This window comes from Typopeltis vanoorti, chromosome 3 (assembly GCF_054136105.1).
Source record: "Typopeltis vanoorti isolate ZY-2024b chromosome 3, IOZ_Tvanoo_1.0, whole genome shotgun sequence".
Lineage (NCBI taxonomy): Eukaryota > Metazoa > Arthropoda > Arachnida > Uropygi > Thelyphonidae > Typopeltis > Typopeltis vanoorti.
Genome location: NC_143551.1, coordinates 3,562,501 through 3,578,217, shown reverse-complemented (window position 1 = coordinate 3,578,217; position 15,717 = coordinate 3,562,501). Strand labels below are relative to the sequence as shown.

At 41.2% G+C, this 15,717-nt stretch overlaps 1 protein-coding gene across 1 annotated transcript in view; it reads left to right on the top strand.

Annotated features, from left to right (window-relative positions):
- Nucleotides 1-2,783: 2,783 nt before the first annotated feature.
- Nucleotides 2,784-15,717, top strand: part of LOC150107868 (actin 403-like) — a 14,850-nt gene continuing 1,916 nt past the window's right edge. Inside the window, exons 1-3 of the mRNA XM_090390526.1 lie at nucleotides 2,784-2,939; nucleotides 12,397-12,538; nucleotides 12,687-13,173. Of these exons, the coding sequence (XP_090246652.1) occupies nucleotides 12,413-12,538; nucleotides 12,687-13,173 (613 nt within the window). The 5' untranslated portion in view covers nucleotides 2,784-2,939; nucleotides 12,397-12,412. The remainder of the gene's footprint in view (nucleotides 2,940-12,396; nucleotides 12,539-12,686; nucleotides 13,174-15,717) is intronic.

Genomic DNA, 15,717 nt, shown 5'->3' with positions numbered 1-15,717 from the left:
TTGAACGCGGTACTTATACAACCAAGTTTCGCTCTAACGCGGCCTACAAATTGCAGTAACCTTTATCTTTTCGTATGTTTTTCCCCGCGCGACTTAAAAATCAAATTTTATCTTCCTTAAATTTGCATCTGCCCGTATCGCGCATTTGGTTATAAGTAGCGAATTTATGTTAGGGGAAATACCCTTTAGCACGCATGAACGCATGTTTACCGTGTAAAGTGTTGAAAGTTGTCTTCGTTTTCTGACAGGAAAGCGCATGAAAAATCCTAAGTGTGCTGAGCACTTTATTCTGTGGTGAGTTACAACATGTAATGCTTTTCTTATGTAAAAAAATCATTTTTATAGTAATGGCCACATAAGGGCTTTTGCGATATGGTTGAAAACGAAATTAGTGAATTGATTGATGGAGAAACAGATTTAAATGAGGAGAAACTGGTACAATTAATAGATGACGTCGAACCAAATGGCGGGGAAAGTTCTGCAGAAGATTCTGATTGTGATGAATCCGTTAAAAAATTCAATTTAAAGAAATTAGCAGCAGGACTGGACTTGGCAAGAAAGTTAGGAAGTTATTTTACGGATAGTGATCCCTCGATGGAGCTCTCGGGAAAATTCACGAGACAATTGGATATTTGTTTAGCGCCATATTATGAACTTAATGAAAAATATTGCAGCATAGTGGTAAGCAAGGTCTTATTACTGACTTCTTGATAACTAAACCAGCCGAAGTATGCAATGAGAATTATACTAAAGACGTCCAAGAGATTTCAAATGATGACGACTTCCGGCCACTCGTAAATAAAGCCCATCTACGAAATGTTCGTTTTGAAGACAGTGATGACGATTAAAATATGCACTTTATTATGTGCAATGAAGTTTACGAACAATTTGTAATTTTATAAGTTCACACTAATTCATTTGTTTCATAGTTTATTTGTTTTCTTAACTTACACGAATTACCTGAATTAAATAAAAACATTTTTTGTTGGATATGTCATTGTTTATATAATCTTAAAAAAAAACGATTTCGGAAACTAACCCTACTTTTTCTATGTGATCTGAGTCTCGCATAACGCGATTTATATAACGCGGCATTTCTATGGAACCTAACATCCGCGTTATACGAGAGTTAACTGTACACGGGATCTTTCGGAGAGAGTTTGGTCGGCAGTGACGGTTCCCTTTGGCCGGGAAGACCCTTTTTCTCAACGTGCGCTTTGCATTATGGGATGCAGAGGCAATCGAAGTGACATCGACAGCCTTTACACGCAAGCAGTGCAGTCGTGAAGAGAATTCGGGCACAAACTTTGTCCGCTTTCACTCGAATGAAAGAATAAACAAGAGCCGAATTTCTTGTGAAGTTTGACCTCTGACCTCAACACACCGTTTCCATTTTAGTGTTTTCCCAATTTCCTTACAATTTTAGAAGTGGTTTTGAACAAAAAGCAGGAAAATTGTTTCCTAATTATTTTCTTTTTCACCAAAGTGTAATCAGCTGTTCGAGCTAAAATTGAAAAATGTTTGCGAGGAATCTTTAGTGCTGTTTCTTGGCGCGATGTCAAGGTGATGCTAGACGAGGCCCTCGTTTGCTGTCGCCGGGAGTTTTTGTACGTTTACTTACACAATCGAGTCACTACGTTGTCGCTCAATTATATCTCGCACCATAAACTCATCATTATAAATAAATAATCGTCATTCGTTCTCAATTCGCAAATAATATCCCGTGAGACTGGTGGTGAATCTTGCAAAACGTTCCGAAAAGACGAAAATAAAGCAAGGAAGAAGACGACATTTCCTTTATTGATTTTGGATGCTGATCACCGGTGTCGTCCGTGATTTCTCTTTTCATGTATTCGGTTCACGTTTCGCAGGATTCCGGAAATTTATAATTCGACAAACACGATGAACCACTTTTAACCAGAAAAGTGATTTGAGTTCTTTAAAATTTTGAAAAGCCTTAAACTTTGTCTGGACCGGTCCCTTTAAAAAGCCAGTCCTTCGTTTTAAAGTCTACGTTGATTTAGTAAAAGCTGAAAATTTTACGGAAATTCCACGCAAATTAAGCCGGTTGGGTTCGACGACGATTTAAGAGCACAAACGGAACCAACCCAAGCCGAAATAACACGACCGAAACCAACGCTAAAATGTAAAAAGTCTGATTGTAACAGCGCAGACGTCGATTTGTTTGTAAGAGTGCGAAAGGCGATCGAGACACAGAATTCCGAATGAAAGCCCCTTTTGTGTTTCCCTGATGAAAATGGGCCGCTGAATAAGGCCCGTCGGCGTTTCAAAATTAATTCAGAAATTCGCTTTGCTGGCAGGAACGTGGAAAGAGCGAGCGGGCTATTTATACCGCCGAGAACCACTTCCACATTAATGGTCACACTCGATTGAAGCGAACGGAGGACGCTCGGATTTCCACCGTTTCTTGAACTTTCTTCGCGAGGAGGCGACGAATGCGTGGCCATCTCGGCGGCTGGCTAGCCACTTTCCATACCGGGGCATAAGAAGATCGGAACGAATAAAAATAGTTCGGCCCAACTAAATTAAACGCCACGGGCCCCTTCTTTAGGGGAGCGAGAGGAACGGAAAAGAATTAAAAAAAAAGCGAGGGGTTAGCGTCGAGCTGAAACGCTATCTTGGGCCTGCCGCTGCTCGAAGCGGTCTTTTCATATTTGGTTCGAAGCGTAATCGCGGCTCGAAATAGCGGCTCTCTAGACGGTCACAATGCACGTGCTGCACCTGCCCGTATATGGTCGGACACAGATCGCGCGCGTGGACTTGGGCCTTGCACGAAGCGAAGTGTTCGCAGCTCGTGCGCAAGCATCTGTGACGTCACCGATTCTCGCTAGAAAACCGCTTCTCGGAGGGTGCATCCCCCACTCCAGACAGGGCCAACGCAGCCGCTTGTGCAAGAACGGGATATTTCTGACCGCACGGTAAACGCATTTCCTTATTCTTACTTTTATTCCTTTTAGTTCGTAAAGCGAGTTTCCTTTGAAATGTCGCCGCTTCGGAAAGTGATGCGGGGCGAAAACCCTTCCTTATTTCCGAGTTTGTTCCCCCGGAGGAGATGCAGCCCAGGAGGAGAAAGCCGAATCGAGAACATCCGAAACGTTGAAACGGATTTCGAGTTGTTGATGGAAGGAAAGCAGAGAAATGCCGAAGCCATTCCGCTGTTATAACAGCGAAAGCGGCATTCTTGACAAAGTGAGGGAAAAAACAAAGAAAGAAAAAAAAAACGCGGTACGAAGCGAAATTTTTTTTTTCCCTGGCACAAATGAAGAGGGTGTTTCTGCTTTGGTCTCCGATGGTGTTGCTGACCTCTCTTAAGAAAGCCAACACGAAGCGAAGTGCTTACAGGAGTGCCGTCTTTGAAAGGGACTTCACCGCAGCCGCTGTCAATCGTCCTGTTCGCAGGTAATCACACCAGAGGCGATTCGATGAGCTGCGGTCCGAGCGACCACACGCCGACTTTGTTCTCGGCGAGAGAGTTTCTTGAACCTGCTTTGCAGGACGCCTTACGAAAGCGAACTTTTCGCCTCAGGAACCGCTTGTTCCATCCGAGATTTCGCGCCGCTGGAATTTGTGGATGCTTTGATGAGCCCACGACAGAAATGAGGGAAGAAATGTTCGCGAAGTCGTCTTCCTCAACGGCTGACATTTCTGACCTCTCGGTAATTTCCCGGATGTTTCTGGCATCTCGGGTTATTCATCTTTTGCGCTTTCTTTAAGGCGATTGGTTTGAAGTCGCCTTCTATTTAATTAAGTTTCTTAAAGCGATGCCATTTATTTCGATTGTTTTTTATTTACGCGAAGTGCATTCGTTCCGCAAGGAATCGCAAGTGCAGGCGTGCGGGTTAATTAGCCGAACGCCGGTAGTCAATGAGCCGTTGGAACGGTCGCACGGAAGAAGCTGCGTGTACGGGATTGTATTTTGAATGCCGGTTTACTTCGTTTACAAGCAGAGAAAATGTGAAAAATCAAAACGGTTTCGAATTAAAAATCAAAACGGTTTCGAATTAACTCACGAAATTTGAAGTTGAACGAAATGAAATTCGAAGCGCGATTTTCGCCTTCATAATTTGCCGACATTCGGCGACGCAAAACTTGTTCAAAATGGCGCAGAATCGTAAAATGATCACACGATTATGGGATTGATATAAGAATAGTAGGAGTAATAATAATTCAACTGCGAATGCCGAGATTGGTGTTTTCTTAATGCTGCTCCTCCCACAGTTCAATAAATGCCCCCCCCCCCCCATCCCCCGAGTAGTTCCTTTTTCCCCTTTTCCAATCGAAGCAAGCACTTTTTGTTGGACAAATTTTTAAGCGGGTTCAAAAGTTCAATAATTGAGCATGTTTATGATTTCGAATGAACTGCGTTTTAATTCACTTTTTTTTTTGGGGGGGGGGGAGTGCGGAGAAAGGAAAATATTTTCATTCTAGGACAGTTTTTTTATTTTATTATTATTATTATTTTATTTGCAACGCTGTAAGAACGGCGTCTGGCATTTCTTTATTCACGTTTAAATGAAAATCCAAAGCGCACAATATTCTGGTGAATTCCAAACCATAAACCGAAGTGCAAAAATGGACGCGGTGCTACAAATCGCGATCGATGCCACAAATTTCTTTAAAGTTTCCACACAGCAAATGAGCACAAATCAGTCTAATAAATGATAATTACTGTGTTTAAAGTAAAGAGCCAATAGGCTTCATTTCGGCGACGTTAAACATTAATTAAATTAAGGGGATATTAAATCCCGCATTGTTTTAAAACCGAATAAGAAACTCAAAGATCGGAATCAAAGAGTTTCATGCCGAATATAGTAACTAGAAAAGTATCGGCGACTACTAGCGTGAGCTAAAGCACGTAGCTCAATTACGTAGTACAAACTAGGGCAACTCGTAGCAAAGGTGGGTAAAGCTCTTATCGCTATTCTTAGTATTTCCCATAATGTAAAACCCATCTCCTAGGAGATGTATGATTTTACACATTATGGTGGATGATAATTACTGTATTCAGGAAAGCCCGACGACGAATATTTAAAGTTTTAGACAGTAATAAAACCAAAATGCGCTATTTGGAACTAGGGGGTGCGCAGGCAATATGTGCAATGTGTGCGATGCACACAGGCGCCAGGATAGTAAAGGCGCCAAAGGAAATACTTTTAAAAAAATTATTCATTAATTTTATCAAAATAAATTACATTTTTATTTAAATTTTAATTATATTTTATAGATTTGTCTTAGACAAATTATTTATAATCACTTATTTGTTATTATTCCATAAGTTCTTATTTTATTCTAATCCTAGTTCTAACAAGTAGTTTAGCGCAAACAAGTAAAAACTTGAACTTGCGTGAGTTGACTGTTTACGGGATGACGCGCGTTTGAATTGTTTAATCTTGTTCCCACTCGCATTTGCTCTAAACATTATAAGAAAATCCGCTGCAGTTTTTAACTTGATTCTGTATTCTGCTGTTATCAGCAGAAAATAGGCAACCTCTTGCAATGTACCTGAATCGTCGTGAGAAAAATTTAACTCATTTGAACAATTTCAAAAAATGGACAGAATTAATTACATCCTTAAAAATAAAACTTGTATTGATTATTTGCAGCAAACAGTTTGAGATAATGAAAGGAAACGTTGGTATGAAGTTATGAAAAGAATAATTTTCGTAGTACAGTTTTTAGGCGAACAAAATCTCGTGGTAAAAGTAATAAACTTGACGACAATGGCAATTTTTTAAAATGCATTTTGAGATGTTAGGAAAGTTTGATCCTTTTATATCGGAACACACGCGACGTGTAGCTAATGATCCCGACTTCAAAAATATGCCCTCCTATTTAGGAGATAAAATTCAAAATGAAATACTCACTTTATTGGCATCAAATATTAAAAATAATGTTTTTATAAAGTGTTTTTTTTATTGTGGGGGGGGGGGAGAGTATAGGGGCGCCAACTAAAGTTTTGCACCCAGGCGCCGGACACTACTGGCGCGCCTTTGTTTTGTTGATGTTTGTTTTTCTTCTCTCCCCAGCCTAATGGTCTGTGGGTAGCAGTGTTGCTTCGCTAGGAATAATATTTAATAATAATAATAATAATTTAATAATGTTAATAATAATTAACAGGGTGGTTTCGGTTGCCTTTCTTGCCCAACAGTAAGTCTTTACGTCTAGATAGTAAGTGTGTTCCGCGAAACGGTTTGTGGGATGAGTTCCACCATCGCCTCAACGGACCGACTAACTCACCTTCAGCTGAAAAGCCCTAACCGCTTCCGCTGCTCGTGCGAAAACCAGTGCGTGCTCTCTTAGCAACGGAGTTTAAAAACGGGGTGTAGACGAAGGAGGAACAGGGGAACAAACGCTATCAAACTCGATGCGTTTTATTACTATGTTAAAAATCACACACACACACACACACACACACACACACACACACACACACACACACACACACACACACACACACACACACACACACACACAAGCCCATTTTTAACTTGGTATAAAAATGGACCGATTAAAAAATCAACTTTCGCAACCTGCTGTAATCAGATTTATTTCCTTCTGTTCTTCTGAATATTTCAACTTAATTCAATGACTGAATTAATTAACTTTTAAGTCATTTTTATTAGACGTGGCGATGCCTTGCGAAAAAACCGTCTTTTTAACACCTAATGAAATTTGAGCTTCTAAAATAGTTTCTAATAGAGAGAAAGAAAGAGTTTACTCGAGCGGTATCATCCCCATTCAGCGGTCAGAAAGATTTTCAAGTCGTTCAAATGGTCATCTAATTGTTTATCAGCATTCACAAGCGGTTGATTAAGCGCGATAGCGCCACCTACTTTCATTCGTTCCTTTTTATAGCAGCAAATCTCTTTTTAATATTTAATATTTACATTAAATGGATCACCAAACACAAGCAAGCACTTAGGCTTCGAAGATGGGCGAAGAAAAAAACAAACTTAATTATCCTCGATGAATCTCGACTGCAGGAGGCGCTGATATAATACTGATAATCGGAAAGGCTTTCTTTTTCCAGGAGTTTGCCAAGCGCGAGTTATTTTCACTGCTCTTTTTCATTCATTTCTTGCATTTAACTTCTTAGGACGAGTGAGAAGTGGCTGCTCGTGCAAGAAAGCCTTCGCTACATCTCAATGCTTCTCCAGTGAGGCTGTAACAAATTCAGGGACAAGCGCGCTATTTTTGCCCTCCCTTTGCAAATTTGCTGACTCTCAGAAATGCTTTCTCCGCGTTCCGCTGGTGGTGTTGACAAAGCGGCTTGTGAGGTGTATTGTGTGCCTCTGGGTTACGGCGACAGCTAACTTTCTACTCTCGGCGAAAAGCTAATTCTGACTTCTGGCAAACGAACAAGCCCGGAACCCCCCTCCCCCCCCACCCCCCTAGTAGAAAGGGAAAGATTAACCGAAATTTCTTTCAATTTCGTATTAATGAATTCTTTTAATGCGAGTATTAAGCCAGACAAAAGCAACACCGACGTCATTGGTTATTGGTTGATTGATTGTATCGATGATATTGAGCTTTAATTTTCAGCTATATTATTATTATTATTATTATTATTATTATTATTATTATTATTATTATTTTAGTCACATAATTGATACACAGTCAAAACAATATTTAAACCACATTATTTAAACAACAATTTGACTGGTGATTCAGAACAATTCAGATTCTACCCAAGAATCTAAGAATAGTCCGTCAGGTGGCGTCGTAAAATATGGACTGGTCTAAGTAATGCCGCTTTTTGTAGGTCATATAGGGGTCACTTCGTTGATGTTTAATTGCTGTAAATAGTTGGATAGCTTCTTTGAAGTTGCACCAAGTGCACCAATAACTATTGGGATGACTTTGATGTGTTTCAGCCACAATCTGCTAACTTTGATTGCCAGATCTCGATATTTACTAATTTTTTCCAGTTCTTTGTTGTTGATGTTGTTATCACTGGGTGCTGCAATATCGATAATCCAAACCTGTTGATGTTCGATAATTGTGATGTCAGATCTGTTGTGTTCCAAATGCCGATCAGTCGTATTCTAAAGTCCCAGAGATTTTTTTGCTGTTTCAATTTCCAATACAGTCTCTATTTTATGCTGCCACCAGTTATCAGAAGTAGGAAAGCCATATTTTTGGCATACATGCCAATGAACTATTTTGTCCGCTTGATCATGGCGGTATTTATAATCAGTTTGAGCTATCTTGCTACATGCACTGATTAGATGTTCTTCAGTCTCATCTTTCTGATCGCATAATCTGCATTTGCTGTTATTATTGATTTTCTAAGATTACCAAAACAAGTCTTATGGTAGAAGCCATTAGGAAAAAGAAAACCAGGACGTCCTCTTAAACGATTCAGCGATGACTTCTAAGGCCGGATCAGGCCACGTTAGGCCTAAATCCTTGATATGCGTGATGATTGATTTTCAAAATTTGTGCTTTGATTGCATTAGTTTGCAATGCCTGTTCTTGAGCTGCTAGAATAAATCTTTCTGTTTCTTTTTTAGTGTATCCGTGTTGAAGCTATTGTCACGGCTTGTTCACGTCAATTTTGTCCTCAGTATCTCTAAGAAATTGGCCATGCAAGGGTTTATTTTTCCTTTTTGTAATCGGATTTGTTTCCTGTCGCTTTTAGAAGGTCCTCTTGTGTTGTTGCTTGAAGCATTTGCTCAGAGCTATTGTCGATGTAAGTTCTTAAACTAATTTCTTCTTCTTCTTCCACGGTCTGTCTCACTTGCAGCAGACCCCTTCCACCTATTCTCCTTGGTAGGTACAACCGGTCAACATCACTTCGTGGATTCTTATTTATTTTTCTGATGAATTCAGTACGACTATAATTAATTCGAGATTAGGAAAGAACGCATGCGAGTAAAGACAGAAGAAGATGGAGTGAATGTAGTTGGGGAAATCAAATTCCCAATTCGTAAAAAGTGTACTCTAAATTTGACCAAATGCCATCATTTTGGGAGAAGGTTAGCAACCAAAAGACGCAATGAAATCTGTTTTGGGGTGCGTTAAAGATGCCTCATGGAAAGCGATCATCCCGAGGAGGATTTCTTCAACGTAACTGGGTCGCCAACTAAGGAGAGAAGACGACGCTGCTTGAGACAAAACAGCTCTGTTTGCGTGCAGTCGGGCAACTCGCTTTCACTTTACAGGTTTCTTGTGCTCGAGACGGTGTTAAATTATTCCGATCCGAGGGTTGCCGGCCGAAAGCGTTTCGCGCTTTCGGCCGGCAACCTTCACGATTGCTCCTCCGTTGCAGTCTCCTGCTGAAGCCGGAATTTCCCGCTAATGAAACGCATTCAGAGACATTTTCAAAACTGTTCGAGAAAATTCCATCGAAACGCTGATTGAAACTCGTATTTTGGTTCAATTCTTTCCTCTCTCAGTGCAGGAAACTCGTTCGAGTGCAGTTTTTCCACGTGAACGCTGCCTCGAAAAGCTGCAGCGGACACGACGTGAGATTAGAACCGGGAAGACGAAGCGGGAAACTTTTCAATCCACTTCAGGCCGCAATGAGCGGACGGGTGATCTCTCACGGGGCAATGACATTCACTCCCACCTAAACACATTCACAAACGCCCAAGGCCGCAGTTCTCCACTCGGCCAATCAGGATGATGCGGAAAAATTTACAAAATACCGAGGGGGGGGGGTAGGAGGGGTCATTTACGTTAACGTTGGAGTTCATTTGGCTGTCGTTTTAATAGGAAAGCGCACAAACGAAATCACGCAAGATAATCCTGCCCTTTGCGATGTGGACGTGTTCCTGGAGCCTCCGTAGCTCAGTCGGTGTAGACGAAGCCCTTTGGTCGGAAAGACCTGGGTTCGATTCCTCCGTCAGTGATGCGAGGAACCTTCATCTGGTCTCTTTTGACGAAAGGTGAGCCGGTTAGCCGGTCTCATACGGGGATGGAGGGTTTTTTCACCCGGGAACTCGGGTTTTTCGTCCCTCAGAACAGACAAACCGGCCCCGTGAACACACACAGTCAAAAATACATTCTGAATCCCTCATTAGAAGGGCTCAGCCACTCCCAAGGTTCAGCCACATTCCTTTTCAGAAAAAAAAATCATTTTTATATTTGCTTCGCATACGCACACTTGTTCTCTTCTGTTTCTTAACTCGTCGCACCTGCCCTCTGGCGGGCCTGACAAAAATATGATGAGAGATAAAGGACGAAATTAATAATAGATCTAATGAGGTTCTGTTTTCTAAATAGCGTTTTGATTTCCTTTGCAATTCAAAGACGAGTAAACGTAATGCGCATTATTCGTTGCCCCGTACTTAGCCATTCCTTTGTTATTCCAAACATCGAAATGTAAGAATCGCTGAACAACACGCGGAATGGTACTTACCAGCAGTCGGACAGCCTTCATAACAGCTTTGAATTCGAAGGTGAGAGAGCTGTTTTCATGGGCAGTTTGTCTCTTGTAGAAATGAGAGGAAACACACGCATTGGCGTAGCTTGGGGGGGGGGGGGGAGAACGGAGAGGGAGATCTGTCCAGGGAGGAACTTTTCACGTGACACAATTTTATTTTTCGACGATTCTTCTATTTATGTTAACTTGGTAATTTTTATTACTTAATTAATAATTAGCTTTTAACAATAACACTTACAACTAAAACAAACATAGTGTTTTAATTTATTTCCCTATACAGTAAACCCTCGATTTAACGGACTAATAGGAGCTAAAGGGGGTGGGGGTCCGTTAAATCGCGAATTTTTTAAAATAAAAATATCTGCAACATTCTACAGCAATTTTATCAATATTAGCACTATAATGAGTGTGTGTAAAAACAAAAAAATTGTTTTACACACACTTTTAGATAAGTTAATGTGAAGTTAATGTTTCGATGTTGAGACGCTTGGTTTACATAATCCTGCTTTGGAAAAAAAAAACTATCGGTTTTCTTTTTTGAACTTTTGAATTCTGTTTTTTTTTTTTTTTTAATAATTAACTCCCTAAAATTACGAAAATGTGTGTGATAAAACTGTCGCAGAAAATCACGCCACGCGATAAAAGAACCAATTACAGTGCGATTAGTGTGATCACGTGCTAATCATTCGCCGAACATGTTTTATGAGCGGTGACTCATTTAGGTCGGATAAATTATTATTGTTTTTCCAACATATGATGGCCTATTCGCCAAAATCTGTTGAAAATAATAACAAAAAATAACCTGTTAATTTAATTATAAGCAATTCTTTATTAAAAGCAATTTAAAAGTAACAGGGTGTTAATTTTCACATGCGACATACGGACCGGAAAGTTTTCCGGTAATTTTTCCGTTCAATCGAGGATTTACTGTACGTCGTTTTGAATGTTTATAGTATTTTGGCATGTATTGAGTGGGGAGACAAACTCAGGAACCAGCTCGGGCGACAACAGCTCTAGCTACGTCATTGGCGGACAAAGCGGAAGCCCCGTTATCACAACATCAGTTACGTAATGGAACTGTGGGTCTCATACGTAAAAGGAAGATGGAATCGGGTCATGCGATATAATAGCTTCTAAAATAATACTGATAATAATGTAAGTAGTTATGGTAATACTAATAATAGTAATAACATATTATTACTAATGACAGTAATAATATTTCTAATAAATGGCAACAGTAATATCATTTCATCATTATAATGGTTGTACAGGCGAAATGGAAAATTATTGTCAAATTTACGTACATCATGGGGGGGGGGGAGGGCAGGATTCTTTCGGAAATCTTCGTTTGAAACTTTCCGAGATCTCTGGCAGGCCTCATTAATGAAGATTTATCAAAAACCGTTTTATGTGTCGTTTAGCGGTTGTCTATATAAGGAAGCTTATTGAGACAACCGCTAGACGACACAAAATAATTTTGAAAGAAGTACACAAAACTGCGCCCTCTAGGAATACTAATAATAATTAGCTGCTTGTAATCTAATTCAGGAAGCAAGTGATTTTTTATTTTTTTTTTGAAATACATTTTGAATTTAGGCATTGAATGCATTCATGTCACGCTCTCATTTATTTATTTGCGTTGCATAAGTCAATTATCAACAATTTATTTCCGTCGGTAAACCTCCATCAGGCAACTTTAAATCCAAACTCAAACGCTGGAATTCCTGCCGCTGATGCTTGAGTGAGGGATAAGTAAAAAACGAACAGATAAACCAAAAAGAAACTGAACTTTTCTTTCACTTAACGGCAGTCCTCATGTGAGTATCAGCGAGTTGTTCACTACCACCATCCTTTAATTTAACAAATTAGCGTGAAGAGGATGTACACACGCACACACACACACACACAGAGAGAGAGAGAGAGAGAGAGAGAAACATTCACACAGTAAGAATTAACTTGCTTTTTCTTTCTTTCTTTCTTTCTTACAGTGAATAATCAGCCGCCATGTGTGACGACGACGTTGCTGCTCTTGTGGTTGACAATGGCTCCGGCATGTGCAAGGCCGGGTTTGCCGGAGATGATGCTCCTCGAGCTGTGTTCCCCTCCATCGTAGGACGACCCCGTCATCAGGTGAGGGATGCGCTTTGCCGAAAAATAAATGTATTGTTTGAAAATTGCGCTTTGATGATCCAGAGAATGAGCAGGAAGTTGAGAGAGAGAGAGAGAGAGAATGTCCGCGAATCGCAGCTGTAACGTTCTTGTTTTTATTCGTTCGCAGGGCGTCATGGTGGGCATGGGTCAGAAAGACAGCTACGTGGGAGACGAGGCCCAGAGCAAGCGAGGTATCCTGTCTCTGAAGTACCCCATCGAGCACGGCATCGTCACTAACTGGGACGACATGGAGAAGATCTGGCACCACACCTTCTACAATGAGTTGCGCGTGGCCCCCGAGGAGCACCCTGTTCTGCTCACCGAGGCTCCTCTGAACCCTAAGGCCAACCGCGAGAAGATGACCCAAATCATGTTCGAGACCTTCAACACCCCCGCCATGTACGTAGCTATCCAGGCCGTGCTGTCCCTGTATGCCTCCGGCCGTACCACCGGTATCGTGCTGGACTCCGGAGATGGAGTGTCCCACACCGTACCCATCTACGAAGGTTATGCTCTTCCCCACGCTATCCTGCGAATTGACTTGGCCGGTCGCGATCTCACCGACTACCTCATGAAGATCCTGACCGAGCGTGGCTATTCCTTCACCACCACAGGTGAGTATTCTTCGCTGGCTTTTCCACTCGTCCGCATTGTCCTCCGCACGAATGGACAACCGAACACAAGTGAAATGAGCGTGGGAATTACAACAGGTGGTGAACGATACTCTAATGAAGCTTCACTTTACAGAGGAATTCTTTACACACACACACACACACACACACACACACACACACACACACACACACACACACACACACACACACACACACACACACACACACACACACACACACACACACACACACACACATATTTGGTTTTAATTATCATTTCACACGAAAAGCAGTTATAAAGTAAACGAAATATGAAGACATTCCTTACACCAGTATATTCTGAGCCCAGTTCGATACTGCGAAGCTCTTTTTCCTCAGGGACGGGCTCAAATAGACAAAGCGTTCACGTTACAGCGGAAAGAGAATTCCTGAAGTCCACCTTTCCAACTAATTTTCTTTGTTGCATCACAGCGTCGGAGATAAGACTTCAGTGATTGGTTCGAGTCTTTCCCGAGTGCATCGTTTTATTTCGTCCTCCAATTTGATGGCCCCGTTATAACCGGAAACGGAAATACTTCTTCGAAGTGGAGGTCATTTCACGCAGTAAACATGTTTGCATTTATTTCGTCAGTTTGAAAATCCACGCTGGACTAATCGCTGGTTTAATCGAACGAACCTCTAATAATTAAGGGGCTCTCTCTCGGGGACTCTTATTTTGCATGCATACAAAGAGGAGCTAAACATGCCTTTGACTCTTTTATATCTTTTGAGTCTACTGACTGTTTCTTTCTTTCTTTTTTTTTTTAACTTTTTTGCTTTAATTTTCTTTGTTTTATTTTTCTGGCTGGTTTCTAATTAGCGCACTTACTCGCGGTACAGTCCTACGCACATCCATGCACCGAGTAGATCTATGTTCGAACATGCACACAAAGTGCGGTCGGAAACATTAAGTAGGACGGGAGTTCATCTAAGTTAGCAGGCAACGAATTTGGGGACCAACTTCCACAATACCAATTCCAAAACGAAATCGCTGGAGACCCACACGATATCTACCATACTCCTTGAACTCATTCACATACGAAGCACTCAAAACCTCCTTATTCCACGCGTTAACCACTTTCCAACCCCCAAATCCAGTCCTCACCCACTTAATAACAAGCTCTTACTTAATTTCCAGGGATGACCTCCTCTTCTTCTTCCACCACTATCCCACAGCTGAAATATTTTCCCTGCATCAATCTTATGAAAAACCTCTTAGTAAGTTCAATGTTTCTCTCCGCTCCCCTCTTCTCTGCTTCTGCAACCCACAAACTCTCAATCTGCTTACGCCACTCGCTTTGTCATTTGCCTTTGAATCTTTTCGATTATTCCTCATCTCTGAGGAATCCAGACCTGAGCACAGCAACCCAGATGTGAACGTTTCAGCGTCTTACAAAGAGGAATAATAATCTCTTACTGAATAAATATCTGGGAAAGACAGATCGCGACTAATAATTACTAGCACGGCTTCTCCAAAATTGACAGTAAAATCGCGAAATTCTTGCGGTTTTGATCAGTTAAAAACCTGAACGTGTAAATAAAGAAGTAATTAAAATCAATAAAGAAAAGACGTGTAATTTCCGTACTTCAAAAAATCGCACTCTTTTAAGTTTCACTGTATCCCTCCACGTTCGGAGGGATAAATTTGCTGTTCGGCTTCATGGAACAGACGGAGTGCAGTTAGTTTCGTATTTTTAAACGCATATTTTCTAATTGCATATTTCTTATCCTTATGCCCTTGTTAAAAACACAGAACCAGTTGCACGCTTTCTAGTTGTACTTATCTCTAAATGCATCCCCTTGTAAAAAATACCGAACTAATTGCACGTTTTCTTCTTGCATTTACCTCTCAACATTTTCTATGAAGCTGATTTCAGCCTCCTCGCTGTGCGGTTCGTGTAACTGTAACTGTTTACGCAAACTGCTCTCAATGAGTATGCGGGGGGGGGGGGGGGCTCTTCAATCCTTCCCGGTTTCAGCGCCTTTCTAATCATTAAGCAGCGCAAAAGTGATGTTTGTGCAGTTCTTTAAAAGCGCCTTTTCTAGGTCGACAGTGATCTTTGCACACGGGCTACACCCACCAAGTATCGTGTTTGAAGTCGCCATCTTTGACGAACAAACCCATTCGAATCATTTTCTAACAAATTTTATTCTATATTTTTTTAAACTTGATTTCCACGTTTTAATTATGATGACACCAGAATTGTAACGGAAAAATAATAAAGCAGAAGTCGATTGAGCCGCTCTCTGTGTTTACTGCTCGCTGCGTTCCTCCTTCTGCAATCGTCGCTAATCCAAGTAATCGAGCCGATCGTCAAGATCGACTCCTCGCGAATATTTCCCTCGAAAAACTGCGTTGTGAACGGCTTTCATTTCCAACCCAATGCCGAAATGCAGTTTTTTGTTCGAGTCCAAGGCAATCCTCCGCCTCGGAAATGAGCACATCCCCGCCCCCCCCCCTTCTGTCATCAAAGCAAGACATCTCGAGTGAATGAAATAAGAAAT